General features: G+C 42.1%; 1 protein-coding gene across 4 annotated transcripts in view; it reads left to right on the forward strand.

Moving 5' to 3' along the window:
* GALNT13 (polypeptide N-acetylgalactosaminyltransferase 13) overlaps positions 1-17441 on the forward strand; it is a 156332-nt gene that overhangs the window by 128230 nt on the left and 10661 nt on the right. For 3 of the 4 annotated variants that reach the window (XM_061446035.1, XM_061446045.1, XM_061446056.1), the window contains exons 11-12: positions 2423-2521; positions 13767-13901. In XM_061446035.1, coding sequence (XP_061302019.1) covers positions 2423-2521; positions 13767-13901 — 234 coding nt within the window. Of the gene's footprint in view, positions 1-2422; positions 2522-3600; positions 3655-13766; positions 13902-17441 lie in introns of those variants that run through there. The other variant, XM_061446065.1, reaches the window with a different exon arrangement.

A 17441-nucleotide genomic window follows, 5' to 3' on the forward strand; every position in this document is an offset into this window, starting at 1 on the left:
CGCGGAAGAGCCGAGCCCCGCGGAGGAGCCGAGCCCCGCGGAGGAGCTGAGCCCCGCGGCCGAGCCGAGCCCCGCGACAGCCGACAGCATTCCCCGGAAGCCGCCCGCCGAGCCCCAGGAGGATGCAGGAGACCACGCAGCATTTCCCAGCAAGGCAGAGGAGGAAGAGCTGGACTCAGGAAAAGAGAAGCTGGCGGTGGGAGAGCCGGCAAGCACAGCAGCTACACCAGCCCCAGTGACAAGCACAGCAGCATCAACTGAGAGTTCTGAAGGTTTTGAATGGCCTTTGGGTATCCTTGGGACCTGCCTGCTGATCGTGATGGGGATCAGCATGTTGGCACACACACAGACTGTGTTCTACCCACAACCATTTTGTCTGATCTCAAAAGTTAAGCAGAGTCAGGTTTGGGTCTTGTCTGGGGTTAGACGACGATTCAGGGGGACCAAGAGGTTTTCCCCAAGGCTGGACAGTATTGAGTGGCAGGGTGTGTGGGACAGTATGGGCAAGTATCTAGTCCACTGGGCCCCTCCAGTGCTTTGGAAGCATCGGAGATGGAAGGCAGCTGTATGGAGTCCCCAGCAAGAAGCTGCAGAAACTGCTAAAGGGGACAGTGAATTATTTTGAGTGGGCCCATGGCACTTCTGGCCATCAGAGCAGAGATGCAGCACAAAGATGGACTCATGATCAAGGGGTGGACTTAGCAATGGACACTATTGCCAAGGTTATTCACAAGTGTGAACACTGCACACAGTCTCTCCTGCTCTGGAAGACTGTTACAAGCGGTGGAGCCTGACATCATGGACCAGATGGACACAGCAGCTTTATAGGGACTGGTCCGTGCACTAAGATAAGAGTGATGGTATATTGAAAATGTGGGATCTGAGCATGACGTGAATGGTATGGAATAAGGGGTGGATAATGTCCTGGGTTCAGCAGTAGCAGTCATGTTTCTCCTCCTTGGTAGCTGGTGCAGTGCAGTGTTTTGACTTTCGGCTCGGGAACAGAGCTGATAGAGATGTTTTGGTTTGGCCAAGGACTTTGTGAGCCTCATGCTCTGCCAGGGAGGAGGGGAAGCCGGGAGGAAGCAGAGACAGGACACCTGACCCAAACTGACCAAAGAGGTATTCCATACCACAGCACGTCATGCCCAGGATGTAACTGGGAGTTAGCCGGAAGGGCTGGGAGACTGCAGGGTTGGAGGAGGTATCGGTCGGAGCTTGGTCGGGCTTGGGGGGCGAGTTATCGGTCAGCTGGTGCTGAGGTGTTGTATTCTGTTCCCTTGTTATTTCCTTTATCATTATTATCATTGGTGGTAGCAGTAGTGATTTGTGTTATACCTTAGTTACTAAACTGTTCTTATCTCAACCCGTGGGAGTTGCATTCTTTTGATTCTCCTCTCCGTCCCTCCGAGAGCAGGGGGAGGGCAAGAAAGGGGGGGAAGTGAGCGAACGAATTACCTGACTGGGTTTAAACCACGACACCAGGGAAGCTGTGTTTGTAAAGCTCTGCTGACAGGTGCATGAGGAGGGTTAAGAAAAATAATATTAAATGCACATGTGTTATAGACTTAAAGCACACACCATCGTGGAGGCTGCAAGGTTGGAGAGCTTCAGGGAGATTGTGGTATCTCCTGCTTCTCTCCTACAAAGCTGGAATTGGTTGATTGCTTTTATACCCAGCCATTTTCCTGGATAAACACATATTCTAAAAATAAGATTTAGAGCAGCGATGCTCTGGTATTTACCCTGCTGCTCCTCATTGCTTCTTGCTCTGATGTTTTTTGGTTGCAATTGCATGAGCTGAGCACTGCATCACAGGCAACCTGCTTGTAATGCTGCCTTCCTCCCAGCTGCATCAGAACAACTGGTGTGGAAATGCTCTGTTTAACCAGAGATGTTCACTAGGTGTGTTTGTTCTTTCTGAGAATGAATAGATTCATTTATTTAAAAACTTCTAAAAAGCATGCAATTAGTCACAAACCTTTCCAATGGCCTCTGCTCTGAATGAATCAGATGTCCACTGCTGTTCATACTCAGTTTTTCTCTCTCACAAGAGTCAGCCCTCCTAGAAGGAAATAAAAGTGTGTATTGCGGGCAAGGACATGATAGTTTTGTGTTGTTTAGAAGTAAAAGCATATTATATTTGTTAAAAAAACAATGCAAGGCACTGGATGAGATTTGCCTAGGATGCTGTTCATACTTACACTTAATATGTAATTTAAAATCTCATTCTATTCTTTGTAATTATTTTCTTTTTCTTTTGGGAGTGTGACATATTTACAGATTGCGAGTTAAAATGTATTTGTATAGTCAAGTGCATGGATAATGGACTTCCTTCTACAGCACCGTGATCTTTTCTGCACAAATGTGACATTTGCAGGCATTTTTTTTCAAGGAACGCTTAATCTCTTTCTTTCTCCAGATCAGGAATGTTGAAACCAACCAGTGTTTAGACAACATGGGCCGCAAGGAAAATGAAAAAGTGGGCATTTTCAACTGCCACGGCATGGGAGGAAATCAGGTAAAATTAAGAAAAAAATAAAAAGCAGTGTTATTTGTGGCAGCATTTCCTCCTGGGGACCCTCTGGTTTTGCCCCCTGATGAAATGGGAATCCGTCAGGAATCTACAGTTAATGCACCTCAAATGTGGGCATGTTGGGTCACTATAAGAAAAGCTAGCAGCAATTAGCAATCATATTAAGGAAAGTCCCAGAATGTTTGAGATTTAGAAATTAAGAGTTTTAGGAGTACTTGGCCATTTTTTCAAGTAATAGCTGCATATTTTGAGAACATATCACTGCATAACAGTAGGTCCAGTGGAGTATCCACGTGAATATATTGAATATATTCCTGCTGTTTAGAGTGTGGAGAAATGCATTTGAAGTTTCAGATGCTAACATTAGAAGATTTGATCATGAATTTTAATCTGTTTATGGCATTGCGGGGGGGGGGGGGGGGGGGATCTTTTTTAAGATGAAATGGATGAGAATATACGTGACTTATGGCTGAATTCATCTGTTTCTAAAATGCGTATGTGAAAAATAAATGTAGTGCATTCATGCAAGCTGAGGTTTTGTCATTAGTGGAAATTCGAATAGTGGGGGCGTGGAGTATTTCACTTGTGTCTTGTGTATGTTTGAAAGGGAGTGAAGAGGTAAATGGAAGTCATGTAGCTCATTGTACTGCTGATGACTGTACCTGTTCTCCTTATAAATAACAGTAAACTTTGCATATTCTACGCCTTGGATTCAAATTAGCAGGGGTGATTCATTTGGGTTTAGTTGAGTTTTGCAATGTAAACTTGTAGTTAGGGGACTTTTACCCAGGGAGGCTGTAGTGTGCAGCATCAAGACAGGAAGCCTGCGGCACTGAGCAATGCATGGCTGCTGACCACTCTTTTTTGCTTTTCCTTCAGAAAACCCTTCTCTTCTTCTTCCCCTTAGTTCTGACAGCTTTCTCAAATTAAAGACTCCAGCTCCTATCATTCAGCTTCTGATACATCCCAGAGCAGAGGGCTGTTCTTGCCTTCACACACTGCAGTTTTAAAAGCCATAGAGGTCCCTCAGCAGGACCTTATATTTGTGCTGGCATCTCTTCCAGGAAGGTCTTTTGACCATGTACCCATTGGATAATGCTTGATGAGGGTGGCATTTTGTAGTGCCACATCTGCTAAAAAGAGATGAGAGGAGGCAGGACTTTAGACCGAGCTCGCATATTTCTTCTAGAGTTAAGGTTGTCCATGATATTTATCCCAAACATTACTGTCTTTCTAAATTTGACTTAGGAGACGGAAGCGTTAGCATTTTAATCAGACTGCATATGATCAAGGTTGAAGATTCTCTTTATGCCTTGGGTGTTTGGCATGTTTCCCTTTCTTTCTGCACATTGGTAGGAAAACCCTTCTCTGTCTGTTGAAAGAGAAGGGAAAAGCTTAGATGACCGTTAGGTCTCCAAACCTCAGTTCCTCCTAAGTATCAGGTTTGAAGTTAGGACTGTAAAGATAAAGATAGATGGATTGTGAGTGTGTGTATGGGCTATTTATCCTATAGAAACCCTAATTACTGACAAATACAAACATTCTTTCTGAGCTTTCTAAAGCCAGTATATTTCATATATAAAGAAATTTTGGCTCCAGTCTGCTTTATACATCTCATATCAGCCAGAAACCACAGATGAATCTGTGGTGTGCACTTGCAGGGTGAAGAGGCTCTTCTTCTCTGTATTTGCATGAGCAAAGAGCAGTATGTGTCATCTGGTGGACATCTTGCTAGGAAAACCTGACCAACATACAGAATGTTATTCATCCTTTAGTGTTCATACACAACTCCCATTAAAAGTTATCTTTATTAAATTCTCTTCTAATGAGAAATTAGAACTGAGAGAAGGCATGTAAATGCTGGGGGCGGGGAAATGGGGAGGCTGTGCTGTTACAGAAATAGGTGAAGAACAAAACTACTAAATGAAAATGAAGCGAGAATAATACCTTGCTCATTAGAGTCGAGTGCGATGCATGGGTGCGATCTGCCTTGAGGCAGGGCTAAATATCTCACAGCTAACAAAGTGTTTTAAAGATCTGAGGATTGTTTTAAAGGACTTAAGGATAATGAGATTGTAAAAATACTAATTTCTTTTAAGAATTAAGAAAAATGAAATACTTTAACAGAGTCCCTTCATGTGAAAATTGTTTTCAGAGTATAAAACTGTGGAGGATTTGCTGCTATGTTGGTATGGGCATTTCAGATTATCCTTATTTAGTTATTAATGATGTTTGAAATAAAAAGCAATCTTAGAACTGTTTTCTTCGCTTTATATGGAGGGGGAAAATGCAAAGCCTGTCCTTGGATCAGGTACAGTGGGGATATGGCTCTAGGGGCTAGAATACCACGTCTGTGCATCTCCTGAGGTGTGGGCAGCATGTGAACTTGCTTCAAGAACGATCTTTTTCAGAAGGAAGGTACCTGATTAAAGAAAGCAGTGACTACATCCAGATCATGGGAAAACAGCTACTATATTCAGCCTCAGACAGAGGGGACTGACCCATCAATCTCATGCCTTTTTTCCCCACAGCTGACTTGAGGTTTTGTAGCATTTTAAAGGAAATCTGTTCCTTTCTATGGCCTGGTAGAGGGTGACACAGTCATCTGTTTTCCCTGCCTACAGTCATCCTGAGGGGTATACCTCAAGGGCTTTCATTGTGTTACCATAGGAATGTCATCTGTTACTGTGATTATTGGGAGTGTCTTCACAGCAGTAATCAAATTGTGTGATCTCACACAGGCAAGAGAGGGATATTATTAAAAAGAATGGCTGGGGAATTGTACAGGTTCACAATTGCACCGCAGGTCAGCAGCTGCTCTCCTCCTGGCTGCCCGCACAACAGGTTCTGTTTAGCACCTTGTGCCTTTTCTCCTCTTGGGAGCTTCAGTTGTCCTAGAGATGAACCTGCTTTTTTGTCAGAAAAAAATATCACCAGGAAAGTAACAAGGACCCTTTCTTGTGCTGTGCAAATCCCTGAAAAGGGTCCTGCGGGGCTCCCTGCTCAGCTGGTGTGTCCTACAGTCCTGGTGTCTGTGCTATCACATGCTGCCACCTGCTTCTCCATTTTGTTGCATTGTGCCCAAGGGAGCAGCCATGAAACGTCTGGAGGGGTAAAGCATTTTTTTATCAGTATGTGAGTCAGCTCCATTGTCAGAGTGTGTGTCCTGTGTGTCCTCAGCAAAGCTAACTGGAAGCCTTAGAGTAACAAAATCAAGAGCTGAAAAGGGCTGCCTTTCTTTCTGAGATGCTTCACAGAATCACAGAATGTCTGGTTTGGAAAGGACCTTAAAGGTCATCCAGTTCCAACCCCCCTGCCACAGGCAGGGACACCTTCCACTAGACCAGGTTACTCAAAGCCTAGTTCAACCTGGCCTTGAATACTGCCAGGGATGGGGCAGCCACAGCTTCTCTGGGCAGCCTCTGCCAGGGCCTCACCACCCTCACAGGGAAGAGCTTCTTCCTGATATCTAAATCTAAATGCTTTCTTTGTCAATTTAAATCCATTACCTCTTGTCCTGTCTTTACTTGCCCTTGTAAAAAGTCCCTCTTCAGCTCTCTTGTGGCCCCTTTAAGCACTGGAAGCTGCTCTGAGGTCTCCCCAGAGCTGCCTTCTTCTCCAAGCTGAACAAGCCCGGCTCTCTCAGCCTGTCTCAGAGGTGCTCCAGCCCTTGAGGCATCTTTGTGGCTCTCCTCTGGACTTATGCCAACAGCCCCATTTCCTTAATCTGGGGGCCCCAGAGTGGGATGCTCTGCAGGATGCTCTGGATTTATCCTCTGGATAAGTATTGTGGTGTTTTTTCCATACTGATAAGAACAGTGAGGTATAAGCACTAGTGTGGCTGTGACCATGTGACAATTTCTCAGCATCCTGCACGGCAACAGCAGCTCTGCAGCTCCTGCTCAGTGTTCCAGTGGGCACTTGGAATTCCAAGCAAACGTGCTAATCTGGGGAATTTTTGTAGTTTTACAGCCTGTATTGGTTTGCTGAGCATAGAGGGCTGAGCTGGCAAGTGGAAGAAACATGCTTCATGTAAAACCTTCCCCCAGGTGGCATGGGGCTCTGGTCCTCAATTACCAGGTGCCTAGGTTGTCGGCATCTTGTGCACATGGCAGCTCTGCATGGGAGAAGGATTTTTTGGAAGGAACATTGTTTTCCCAACAGGATGAGGAGTGTTTTGTCAAGATTCATTTTAAATGAATGTACAGTTGCGTCAGCTGGGATTTTTCTGGGTATGAGCTTACCCGGGGCAGGGGGAGATCGGAACGAACGTGTTGTTCTATATGTTTAAGTAAATGTGCAAGGGGAACATGACTTCCTTCTGGCAACGTTTTATACAGAAGGTTCAGACTCAGTACTCACTGGCAGCTCAGAAAGCCAGCACACACAATAAGGCTTGTTAGAGGGTTGTTTTTTCCCCAGTTAGCTCCAAATAATGGGTCTTTCAGAAACTGTTCTATTTCATAGTTCCAATTTTTTCCTATTCACAGTAAACGCATATGTCTTCAAATGCCTTTTTGAATAGGAGCACTTTCTGTGTAGCAGTATATAGAAAAATAATTTATAAACTCTCAGTCTGTAAGGATTTATTGGTATGCTGTGATAATTTGCTTACTGCTGGGAATGGATGGGAATATGAGGTGTCTGACTCATGAGATGCTTCTGTAATGGAAGGCCGTTACTAAGTCATCTAAAAGCATTTTATGTACAAAACTGAATAGAACAAAGCCTTTAGTTTAGTGACAATTAGACATTTATCCATGCAAATGATGCAAGTTCCACACAGAAAGAGGAGTTGCACAGTAGTTGTGCAGCTGATCCCAGCCCAGTAATCTCCTTGGAGAGCTCACTGGGTGAGGAAACACAGCACCCGTTGCAGACTATAAGTTTAGTACTGCAATTTTACTAATTGTAGTACCTTAGGTAAATACTAGGTTTTGTAACGGGTTATCCAAAACTTAGCCCTTCTTTGCTCTTTCTGCCTGTTTCACCTTTACGATCTCCTGTTTTCCTTGACTTGGCTTTCTCTGCAGCTTTTCATCTAAACAGACCCATTATGAATGAAACTAGTTATTGCTTATATTTTCTTAGTCCACTTTGCTGCTATATGATTCTCATTGTAGGCTTTGCATCATTGTTATGGACTGAGGGGATAAACCTTTTGGGGTGGGAACTGTCTTAATATTCTGGATTTGCTCAGGAGGTAGCACAATGGAGCCCGCAGTGATCTTCAGCACTGTTATGATAACTGTGATTAATGGGGAACAAAGGAGCCATGTCTGCATGTTAAATAGCAGTATCTTTCATTTAGCAGATGTAGAAGTAGAATAATGTCTTCTTTTTAGAGACCATGGAAAAATGGAATTGCTGCTTCTTTACACTGTCAGAAATAGTCACCAGGGAATGCAGGAAGGCAGGCACTGGATGTGTAACATTCACAGTAAGGAAGTCTGGGTGGATAAAATGCAGAATCTGAGTGTTTGACTGGTACCTGCTAACATGTGTGAATTTGGCACGGCATTGTGAGACCCTGGAAGCAACAACAGCTTTGTGTTGCAGATGTGTATATAACCATCATTTATGAAGTGACAGCTATCTGAAAAAATAATTAATCCTTCCCCAAACTAACACAGACACCACCACCCCCCCCACCCCCCCAAAAAACACGAGGCCAAAACAAAACACGCACACAAAACCCTCCACAATCCCTATCTGTGGAGAAAAAACAAACATTTTTTTTCATTTTCTGTTCAAAATGCTGAATGCACCTAGAAGCCTTATAGAATAACACCGGTTTTGAGAAGGACAAAGGATTCTGTTGGTGGAGCACAAAGGTTTGAGTAGTGAGAAGGTGTGCTTGCTGTCAGCAAAAGGGGTGATGCCAGCATATTTCCCAGTGTCGTTTTCTGAACATGATAAAACCAAGTTCCTAAACAACCCTTGGAAACCTTGCTAAACACCAGTGTTTCCTGCAGATTCCCACAGTTGGTACTGTACATCTTCCCAGTAGATGCTGCCAACCAGGTTTTTCCTCTTCCTCTCTCCCTTTTCTTTCTCTTCTCTTTTCTCTTCCTCTTTTGTTTTCACTGAAGTCCCGTTTCTGCCCTTTCTCTCCTTTCCCTTCCATTTTCTTTTCTTATATTTTATTTTTATTATGCTTACCATTTAGTATAGTTCCGACTACTGACTTCGGTCTGTGATAGCTGGTGGTAATTACAGTGTTCCTCTGGATTACGGTGAATCACTCTAAATTATAATGTTTTTCTCCTTGGGGCTGAGCACCAGGGTAAGGGAATTCTTGGCAGTGGTGGTTAGAGGTTGAGGCAATGGCAGAACAAGTTTCATATGAACTTCCCAAAATGCAAAAGTCAGCTCTGGCTCGGCAGCACCTCTGCTGTTCAGTGATGACTGTGGGATGGGGTGAGTTGAGTTCATGGCATTAATGATTTTGGCATAACCTCTTTCTTAAAAATAAATCCGATCCCTGCTTCCAGAATGGCTGCAGGGAAACCCCTGAGCTCTTCAGGGGCTTGGAACTGGGCATGTCTTACAGGTTACCCAGTAAACTGAAGGTTAACCCTTGACTGGAGTTAATATCCGCCTGGTGGGTTTGTTTGGTTTTAGGTTAAAAATCTTCTTTCAGGGCAAAAAAGGAAGCTGTTAGAGTAGTGAAAACTAAAACCTGTTCTATAAATTATCTGGAACTAAAGCAGAGCTGGATACATCCAACCCCAAAGGCTCTGGATGAAGGACTGCATCTTTGAAGGACTCTTACAGATACTGCTGATCTCTATCCATTCCTGTCAATGGCTGAAGGCTGCAGGAGCTTTGGCAGAAGTGAGGAAAGCATATGTGCATTTCTTTCTTTTCATATGATTAGATCGCATACTGCACAAGTAGGAATGAAAATCAGATACTTTTTTAAAATTCTACTCCTAAAGAGCTGTTCTTTGTATAGTGGTGTACTGGAACTGGGCGTTTTTTCCTGCAAAGAGTTAGTGTGGTGATTCTCTGATACAGAATAGACTTGCCTGTCAAACACCAGTCTTCCAAAAAGTCCTCTTTGATGAAGACACAGAAACTGCCTGCTGGAGCTGTGGTGTGCCTTTCCCACATGGCTGTTCTGCATTTGTTGTGGGGCCAAAACACTGAAGATATAGTTATCAGCTAATCAATTTACTGGAAGAAGTTCTTCACTGCAAGGGTGCTGAGGGCCTGGCACAGGTTGCCCACAGAAGCTGTGGCTGCCCTATCCCTGGCAGTGTTCAAGGCCAGGTTGGACGGGGCTTTGGGGAACCTGGTCTAGTGGAAGGTGTCCCTGCCTGTGGCAGTGGAGTGGAACTAGATAAGCTTTAAGGTCCCTTCCAGCTCAAATCATTCTATGATTTTATGATTCTGTGATTCATAAAATAAGTTACAGTCCAGGAAAAAGATAAAATAAATTGGTGTTGGTGGGTCTGTAAGCCATAGAGAATACCTTGTGTCTGTGAATGTGCTGATGTTCCCCTGAAGCTTCTCACTTAGTGTTAGACTTCAGGTTTTGCCACCAGCCAGGCGATTAACTTGGTGTGTTGCCCAGGTCATGGGGAGCCAGGCTGTGCTCCCCACTGCTGTTCACTCGGGAGGTCCATGAACCAGCCCAAAATGTGGGTGCTTATGGCACCAGAAGACTGGACTCCTGCTCAGAAAGTCCTTTCCTGTCTTGCACGGAATGTGTAGTGTGAAATATACTATTAGCTATAAAATGCAACGTGTTCCTCACTATTTTTAAATGACATCAATATAATTATATCTATAATTAATGTGGATGGTAGCAAAATGCTAGCCTGATAATTTTACATCATCTTAATTAGCATTAATTTTTCTTTCTTTAGATGGTGTGTTTTTCAAACGCTTCTTCTGTAATTGTCAATTAGACATCAGACATCAGACGTCATAAACGTCAGACATCACTTTTTCAAAAGATATAATGGAACAGGGTATTGAAATTATTGAACATGAGAGGAAAAAGAAATATGCAAATCGAAATATATTTCAAAATATAAGTATTTGCTTTTTATAAAACACAGAAGAAAACATCTCTCTGAGGCTGAAAACATGTCTCTGAGGATAGAAGAAAATGGCTGATGCAAATGCTTAGTGTCGAAAAACACAAATAGGTTGAAAATTTGTTAGAAGTTGCTTCAGAATAAATAGTAATAGATAAATCTCCTAATAATGAGCACAGAAAAAGTTTAAATAGCTGTACAATATCTTCATTGAGTGATATTTTTGAAGCCAAACTGATACTTTGAGTGAGACATACGTTGTGCTACACATTATACCAGTGATTTTCAGATTATTAGATTATTTGGCCATGTTTCTTGTTCCAGATAGAGCATGAATAGTTGAATAATTTGTTTGTAAATCCCTCAGATTTCAGTTTAGTCCAGAACATAGGCTGCTCTTGTAGCTCTCTCGAAGAAACTTCACAACTGATCCTGATTTTTTTCTTTTTTTTTTTGACCTTATGTACTTCTCTGAACTTGACCTGATGTGCTAATAACAGCTCATCTGATGATGGATGTGGTTTTGAACACCCTGATCTAGTTGAAGATGTCCCTGCTCATTGCAGGGGGGTTGGACTGGATGACCTTTGAAGGTTCATTCCAACCCAGACTATTCCATGATTCTATGTTAATGTGTCAGACCTCTACAGACCAAACCAGTAATCAGCCTTCTAAGTGTAGACTTTTTTCATCAGTGTTTGGGTTTTACTTACTAGGGACAAGTAGCATCTTACTGTAAAAAAAGTAAAAATAGATAAATTGGAAAACCCACAGATTCAGGGTACAGAGTGGAACTTGGGAAGTGTTTGTGTGACAGCTTGTATGAATTGAAAGTTTGAAAAATCTGCCTCTACTGCCATGGATTTAACCTACTCCAGTAGCTGTGAATGCTTTAGTCCTTGCTGAGATTTGCCAGAGATGGGCACAGTTAGAGCTGCTTTTCAAAATTACCCCCGTATCTGTTCCTTGGTCAGCCCTCAGCGTACATTCCCTTCTCTAAATACTTCCAGAATGTAACTGGATGAGCTAGTGCATATGCAGAATTTCCAGCACCTTGGCTGAGGTTATATAGGTTTTTAAAGGCTCTGGGACTTGCTTTTGCGCACAGAAAAGTGGGGAAGGGAAACAGAAAATGTCCATGTGAAGAAAAGGTGGCATTTTTTGAGGTGGTATGGTCTCATTTCACTCCCTTCCAAAAGGCTGGTATGCTTTGGAGTGTGATAGCTGCAGAACAGTGGCAGGTTGGTATTTCAAAGTCTTTCTTTCCACTGGAGAAAAAGTCCAAGTATTGGCCAATGGCCAAGGTTTTTTTAAGGCAAAGCAATACATTGAGACCCTCAGATTTGATCTCAGCGATTTAACACTGGATGAGTAAATGCAACAAGCAGCTGGTGCTTTGCTGACATTTGGATCCCAGATTTTCACCCATGCAAGGGGTTGGTGAGTGTGGAATAAGAAAATGGAAAGACGACTGATCCTGGGAGCTCTTGCTCTCTCCCTTGTGGCTTTGATTTGGACCTACCTGCTCCACTGCCACCTTGGCATGCTACTTTCAAATTCCATGGAAGGTTTATCTGAACCTCCAACTTCCAAACCCTTGCCTTTATTCTCAGCATATAGGTTTAAAAATAACATGGGGAGAATTTCCTTTAGTAGCACACCACTGCCAAGCATCGTATTTCTAAGTGATGAGGTATCTCCCGCCCTCTGCTTAATTCACTGAAAAAGTTCCATTTGCTGCTTGATTTGAGTCTTATTCCTTGAGTACAATTCAGTGTTTCTCTGGAAGTCTTGATGGATAGACATCCCCTGGGGCACTGTGTTATTTGTGGTTCAGATCTTGGCCCTGGCTCTTTGAATTGTACTGTAGTCCTTTTACAAGAGGTATAGGTTGTATAGGAACTCTGAAAGCACCAAGTATGGTATGTGTATGTTCACAAGCTGTAGTTGTCTGTGCTTTTATTTATATGGCTCTGTTAATTTAAGCATTGCCACCTAAGTGAGTATTTTGTATATTTTTGACAGCAAAAGACAATTTCTCCATTGCAGTTATATAGATATAGATTTTTTACCAATCAAAACCCGAATAGGACATAATAATTCTATCACTTGCCATGGTCTTGACATTATTTTATTAGCTGCAGCCTTTCTCCCATGTCCCATTTCCACCCCAGTGGTACTGCAGCCCCATGGCTCTAACAGCAGAGCAGATGCTCTTTGTAATTGAATGGTGGGTGCTGGTGGCTCTGCTCTCTGGTCTCCTTCATTTATTATGAAAATAATTCACTTTTTTCTAAGAAAAGGAAAGCACAAAGCAATGCAGACCAAAGGTCATGCAGTTTCCTAAGGTCATTCAAGAGCTTTTATGGTAGGGCCAGCAACATTATGAAGTACGCAGACAGTGGTTTAGGAGCAGGGAGATGATTCCTTTGTGTAATTTTATGTAAATACTTGCATTTCTCTACCAGCTTCCTTCATTTCCTCCCCCTTCCTCTGTGGTTTCTACATTTTCATCCCTCTCTAGGCAGCATACTTTGCTGCTTGTGTTATTCACAAGGAGCATGCAGGAGAGCTGGCTGGAGACCCCGCAGTGGATTAGACTTAGCATGGAAGTTCAGTCAATATTCTTTAGCACTCCTTCAGATTCCAAACCCACCCACAAAATGTTGAGATCTGGTTGAGCATTCTTCCACATCAGCCAGATGGATCCTTGCTCCAGGACCTTGATGATGCTGCCCCAAGAGCTCAGCCGGAACTGCATCCATATGGATCTTTAACAGTATTGGTACATAAACTTAAGGTTGATAGTAGGAGGAAGAATTACTTTAGAAAGATTGGAATCTTCCAGTGATGGGCTTGATTTATCCATCATTAAGATCTATGAAATTTCTCCTGAAGATACTGATCACAATTACATACTTAAATAGTATTCCCAGGAGGTAAAATTGAGTGCATGCTGGGGTGATTCCTGGGCTTGGTCCCATAAAATTGTTTTTCCTCAACTCAGTATTCCTTCTCTTACGTACAGCAGACACTCATTAGTGGAGAAACTTGCATGAAACTTGTGAAATCCAAGGCACCACTTCAGCGTTTGGAGAAGAAAGTAGTTCTGCTCCACTGGAGTGATCAGCAGTTAGAACTTTTGCTGACTCTTTGTCACTTCAATGGTTCTCTGTTTCCAGGTCTTTTCTTACACTGCTGACAAAGAGATCCGCACAGACGACTTGTGCCTGGACGTCTCGAGGCTGAATGGCCCTGTCATCATGCTGAAGTGCCACCACATGAGGGGGAACCAGCTCTGGGAGTACGATGCTGAGGTACCCATGGCTTACGCTGTTGCACCCACATTCATCAGGGCAGAGCTGGGAATTTATTCTTAGAAGAGCATGGCTGTATCCTGAGGAGCCTGGGAATGACATGGTGGACCGATGCAATGGGGTCTCCTGCCATATCACAGGCTTAGGGATGCAAAGTAATTCAGCTGACCACTGGGTTTTAAATGGTGTTTCCTCAAAATGTCATTTTTTGAGGGGTGAAAAAGTCAATTATTGTTTAGAAAAGCTTATTTCTAGTAGCTAGCATTGTCTTGCATTCTTGTAAACTGTAAGTATTTTGCATTTTTTTATATAAATGATGTAAAAAACAAGATTTATTTCTTTTTTAGTTAAAGTTTTTCTGGTTTCTTTCTTCTGGCTTTTCAAGATTATTTACTCTGCATTTAAATTGTGTTTAATAATTCTCTGTGCTTATTATCAGTCACTTCTTTAGGTTGTCACTACCATGGGATGGGAGGTGGCTTCTTCTGGGTTTTGAGAGGGAGTGCAGTTTCAAGAAATTTGGTGGCTTACGTGAGGTGGCTTGCAAAATGAATACAAAATATGCGTAAATATCTAGTGTTTTATGGCTGAATAGTTCTTCTTTTTAAATGGGATAGGAAAGAGCAGATGAAAGCTAAGGCATTTAATTTAAGCTTTTGCTTTTTGATATGAAGGTGCAGTTCTGCATGGTGGAATTCACACAAAAGTATTAGTATTCTCTTCAAGGCAGCATCTTTCTAATATGTTGCAGTAAGAAAAAAACACGCAAATATTGCATAATATTGAACTGCCAAGTAGAAAAGCAACGATACTTACCACTGAGATGCAATTTATTTGTTACTTTTTGTTACCTTCTTGAGTTTAAACAAATTTTCTCTTTCATAAGGAAGATTATTTTTCTTCTTGACAAAATGCATGCATATTTTGATGATTTTTTGATGTTTTTGAAGATGTTCAGGCCCATAATCAACACCTGAGATTTAAGATTAGTGGCTGCCCCATGGTCTGTGCTTATGTGGCTCTGCTACTCTCCATTTAGAAATCCCAGATTAGCATTGGTGCATTTCCATGGCTGCAATGGGAGAAAAATACTGTAAAGCTGAAAAAAATACTGGTGTACTAAAAGGCATGAAGTCTAAAAAGTATTTCCAGTGTGTTCATAGAAACAGCTGGTTTCACCTTGCTGCATGAAAGGTAAATTTGTTTCAACCATGTATGTTCTTTAATTTTAGTGTTGGAAACATGCTGTTTTTTTCTCTTAAACTTAGCGTAAGAGATCCACAGTGGAAAATTTCTAAGGAGCTGTGTAAAACCAGAATCAACCGTTAGATGGAGCTCATAAAAAAGAAATACACCATTTTTTATGTAAGGGATCTCCAAGACAAGGGCTTTGCTATTTGTTCCACGAACATTTCTGTTTAGTGACAGGAATATTTTTGTTACCAGTTTTAGTCTGTGAACATTCAGACTTCAGCTTGCAAACTTCCCTTTGATGACAGTATTGATATTTATGATCCAGGACCTCCAAAACCAGAAGGACATGGACCTGATGGATCAAGTCCAGAGAAGGGCCATGAAGATGCTCTGCAGGCTGGAGCACCTCTCCTATGGAGACAGGCTGATAAATTACATCTCACAGAAAAGAATGTTACAGTTCCCAAATGGTTGTTCTCACCCTGAAGAAAGCAAACATTTAAGTTGGTATTTGCAGGGATTAATGTCATATCATGTAAGCATGATGAGCAGTCAGAGCGCTAAATTATTCTTGCATCTTTCTCCAAAAAACACCCCTTAAAAATTAGTTTTATGGACTTTCTGCTTAGTGGCATAGGACTCGGCAGTACCCAGCCTGAGTGACGGGTACACCTATAAAATCCTAATTTATTGATTGAGAGGGTTGGTGTAAGAAGCAAAGCTGTTCAATGAACTTTTTGTGAATAACCTGTTGCGCTCTTGCTTGTTTGTTTCATTTGCAGCATGGAGAATATTTTACATGAAGCTTAAAAAGAAAGTTGAATTTTTTATTTTTTTTTTCTCAAAGCCCTGAATTGCAGGTTCAAGTAAAGCATTCCCTTTTAATATCTGCATAAAATGGAACTCCGTGCTGAAATGAAATCATCTGCAATCAGAAAGTGGGGGGGGGTTTGCTCTTCAAACTGATTTTTCCATAATTCTGTTTTTCAGTTTGACAGAAGCATAACACACAGTGGTTGTGTCTCTGGGGCTGATATGTCTGACCCATAGGTCATACAGGGTTGCCTAAATGTTGTATTCCATTCATTTTTCCTGCAATGCAGTTTTCAGTGAGCGGCATCTCTTTTTTAACCCAATGGGGTGAATTATTTTTGATACCCGGTCTAGTGGAAGGTTAAAACTAGGTGAGCTTTAACATCCCTTCCACCCCAAACCATTCCTTGATTTTATGATACTCATATCTATATAGTCTAAAAAGAAGCCTTTATATGCACAAAATATTAATAATATAGTCTGGATTTAAGGAAACACTAAATAAAGAAACCTGCTGTCACCAGGAGAAACAACAGCACTGAATTTCAGCCTGCATATCCCCCCAGCAAGCTGTTGCCAGGAAGGGTAGCCAAGTCTGTGCAGCAGTCTCCATTTCTAATGCAAAATGGCTTTTAACACTTGAGGTAGAAGTAGTTTACAGCATTTTTAAACATCTCTTTTACTGAATGTTTCAGCATCTTGACAGGAATTTTTTTTTTTTTTTTTTTTTTAATTCCTTTGCCTTCCATTATTGAATTTTGATGCTTTCCTCTCCTGCTTCTTGAAAAACACAGTAAGATTCCTGGCCCTTTCTCAAGCTGCCCATTACCTTGCAAGGGCAGCTCTATGAATCAGCTGTGTCAAGGGGATGTGCCAAGTTAGACGTTTCCCAGCTTTCAAAGGTTTCTTGTCAGTGTGTGTTTTATAGTATATTTATAATGCATTAAAACTGTTTGCTTTGGAATGGGGGTGGGAAACAAGGTGGCAGGTCAGCAGAAAAAGATCTGGGAGTGAGGATGGGCTGGAGCCAGAGTTTCTCCCTCAGCCTCTGATCTTGCTTGTCTAATGAAGCATGTTTTACCAATTTTGCTATGATAGCTATTTGCTTGGTTTGTCCCTGTACTGGGGCACTGGTCTTGCTGGAGATATTTGTGCAGGAGTGACAGGGAGCTGCCAGATAGATCCCTAAGGTCCATGTTTGTGCTGATGTCCCTGGTGACTCCTCTTGTGTTTCCCTGTGGCATCCCGGCAAATATAGTATGTAAAGTGTGCTGAAATTTTATAATATGTAACACATGAATGAACTCGGTGGAAAAATAATGCCGTAAAGATGTCACATGTGGTAGAAAATAGTTTCGTTTCCTCATGCATGGATGATGATGTCAGGATTTGATCTTGTGCAATTACTGTTATTTGTCGCTCGACGCAGTATTTGTCCATGCAAGAGACGTTGCATTGACATTCACAAAGAGCTGAGATCTTCACAAAAAACAGTTTCTCGAGTCCCTCTTTGATTCCAATTTCCTTTATTCT

Source organism: Pezoporus flaviventris, unplaced genomic scaffold, assembly GCF_033815535.1.
Source record: "Pezoporus flaviventris isolate CSIRO_AGI_PZ_B2104156 unplaced genomic scaffold, CSIRO_AGI_Pfla_v1 ptg000001l, whole genome shotgun sequence".
Lineage (NCBI taxonomy): Eukaryota > Metazoa > Chordata > Aves > Psittaciformes > Psittacidae > Pezoporus > Pezoporus flaviventris.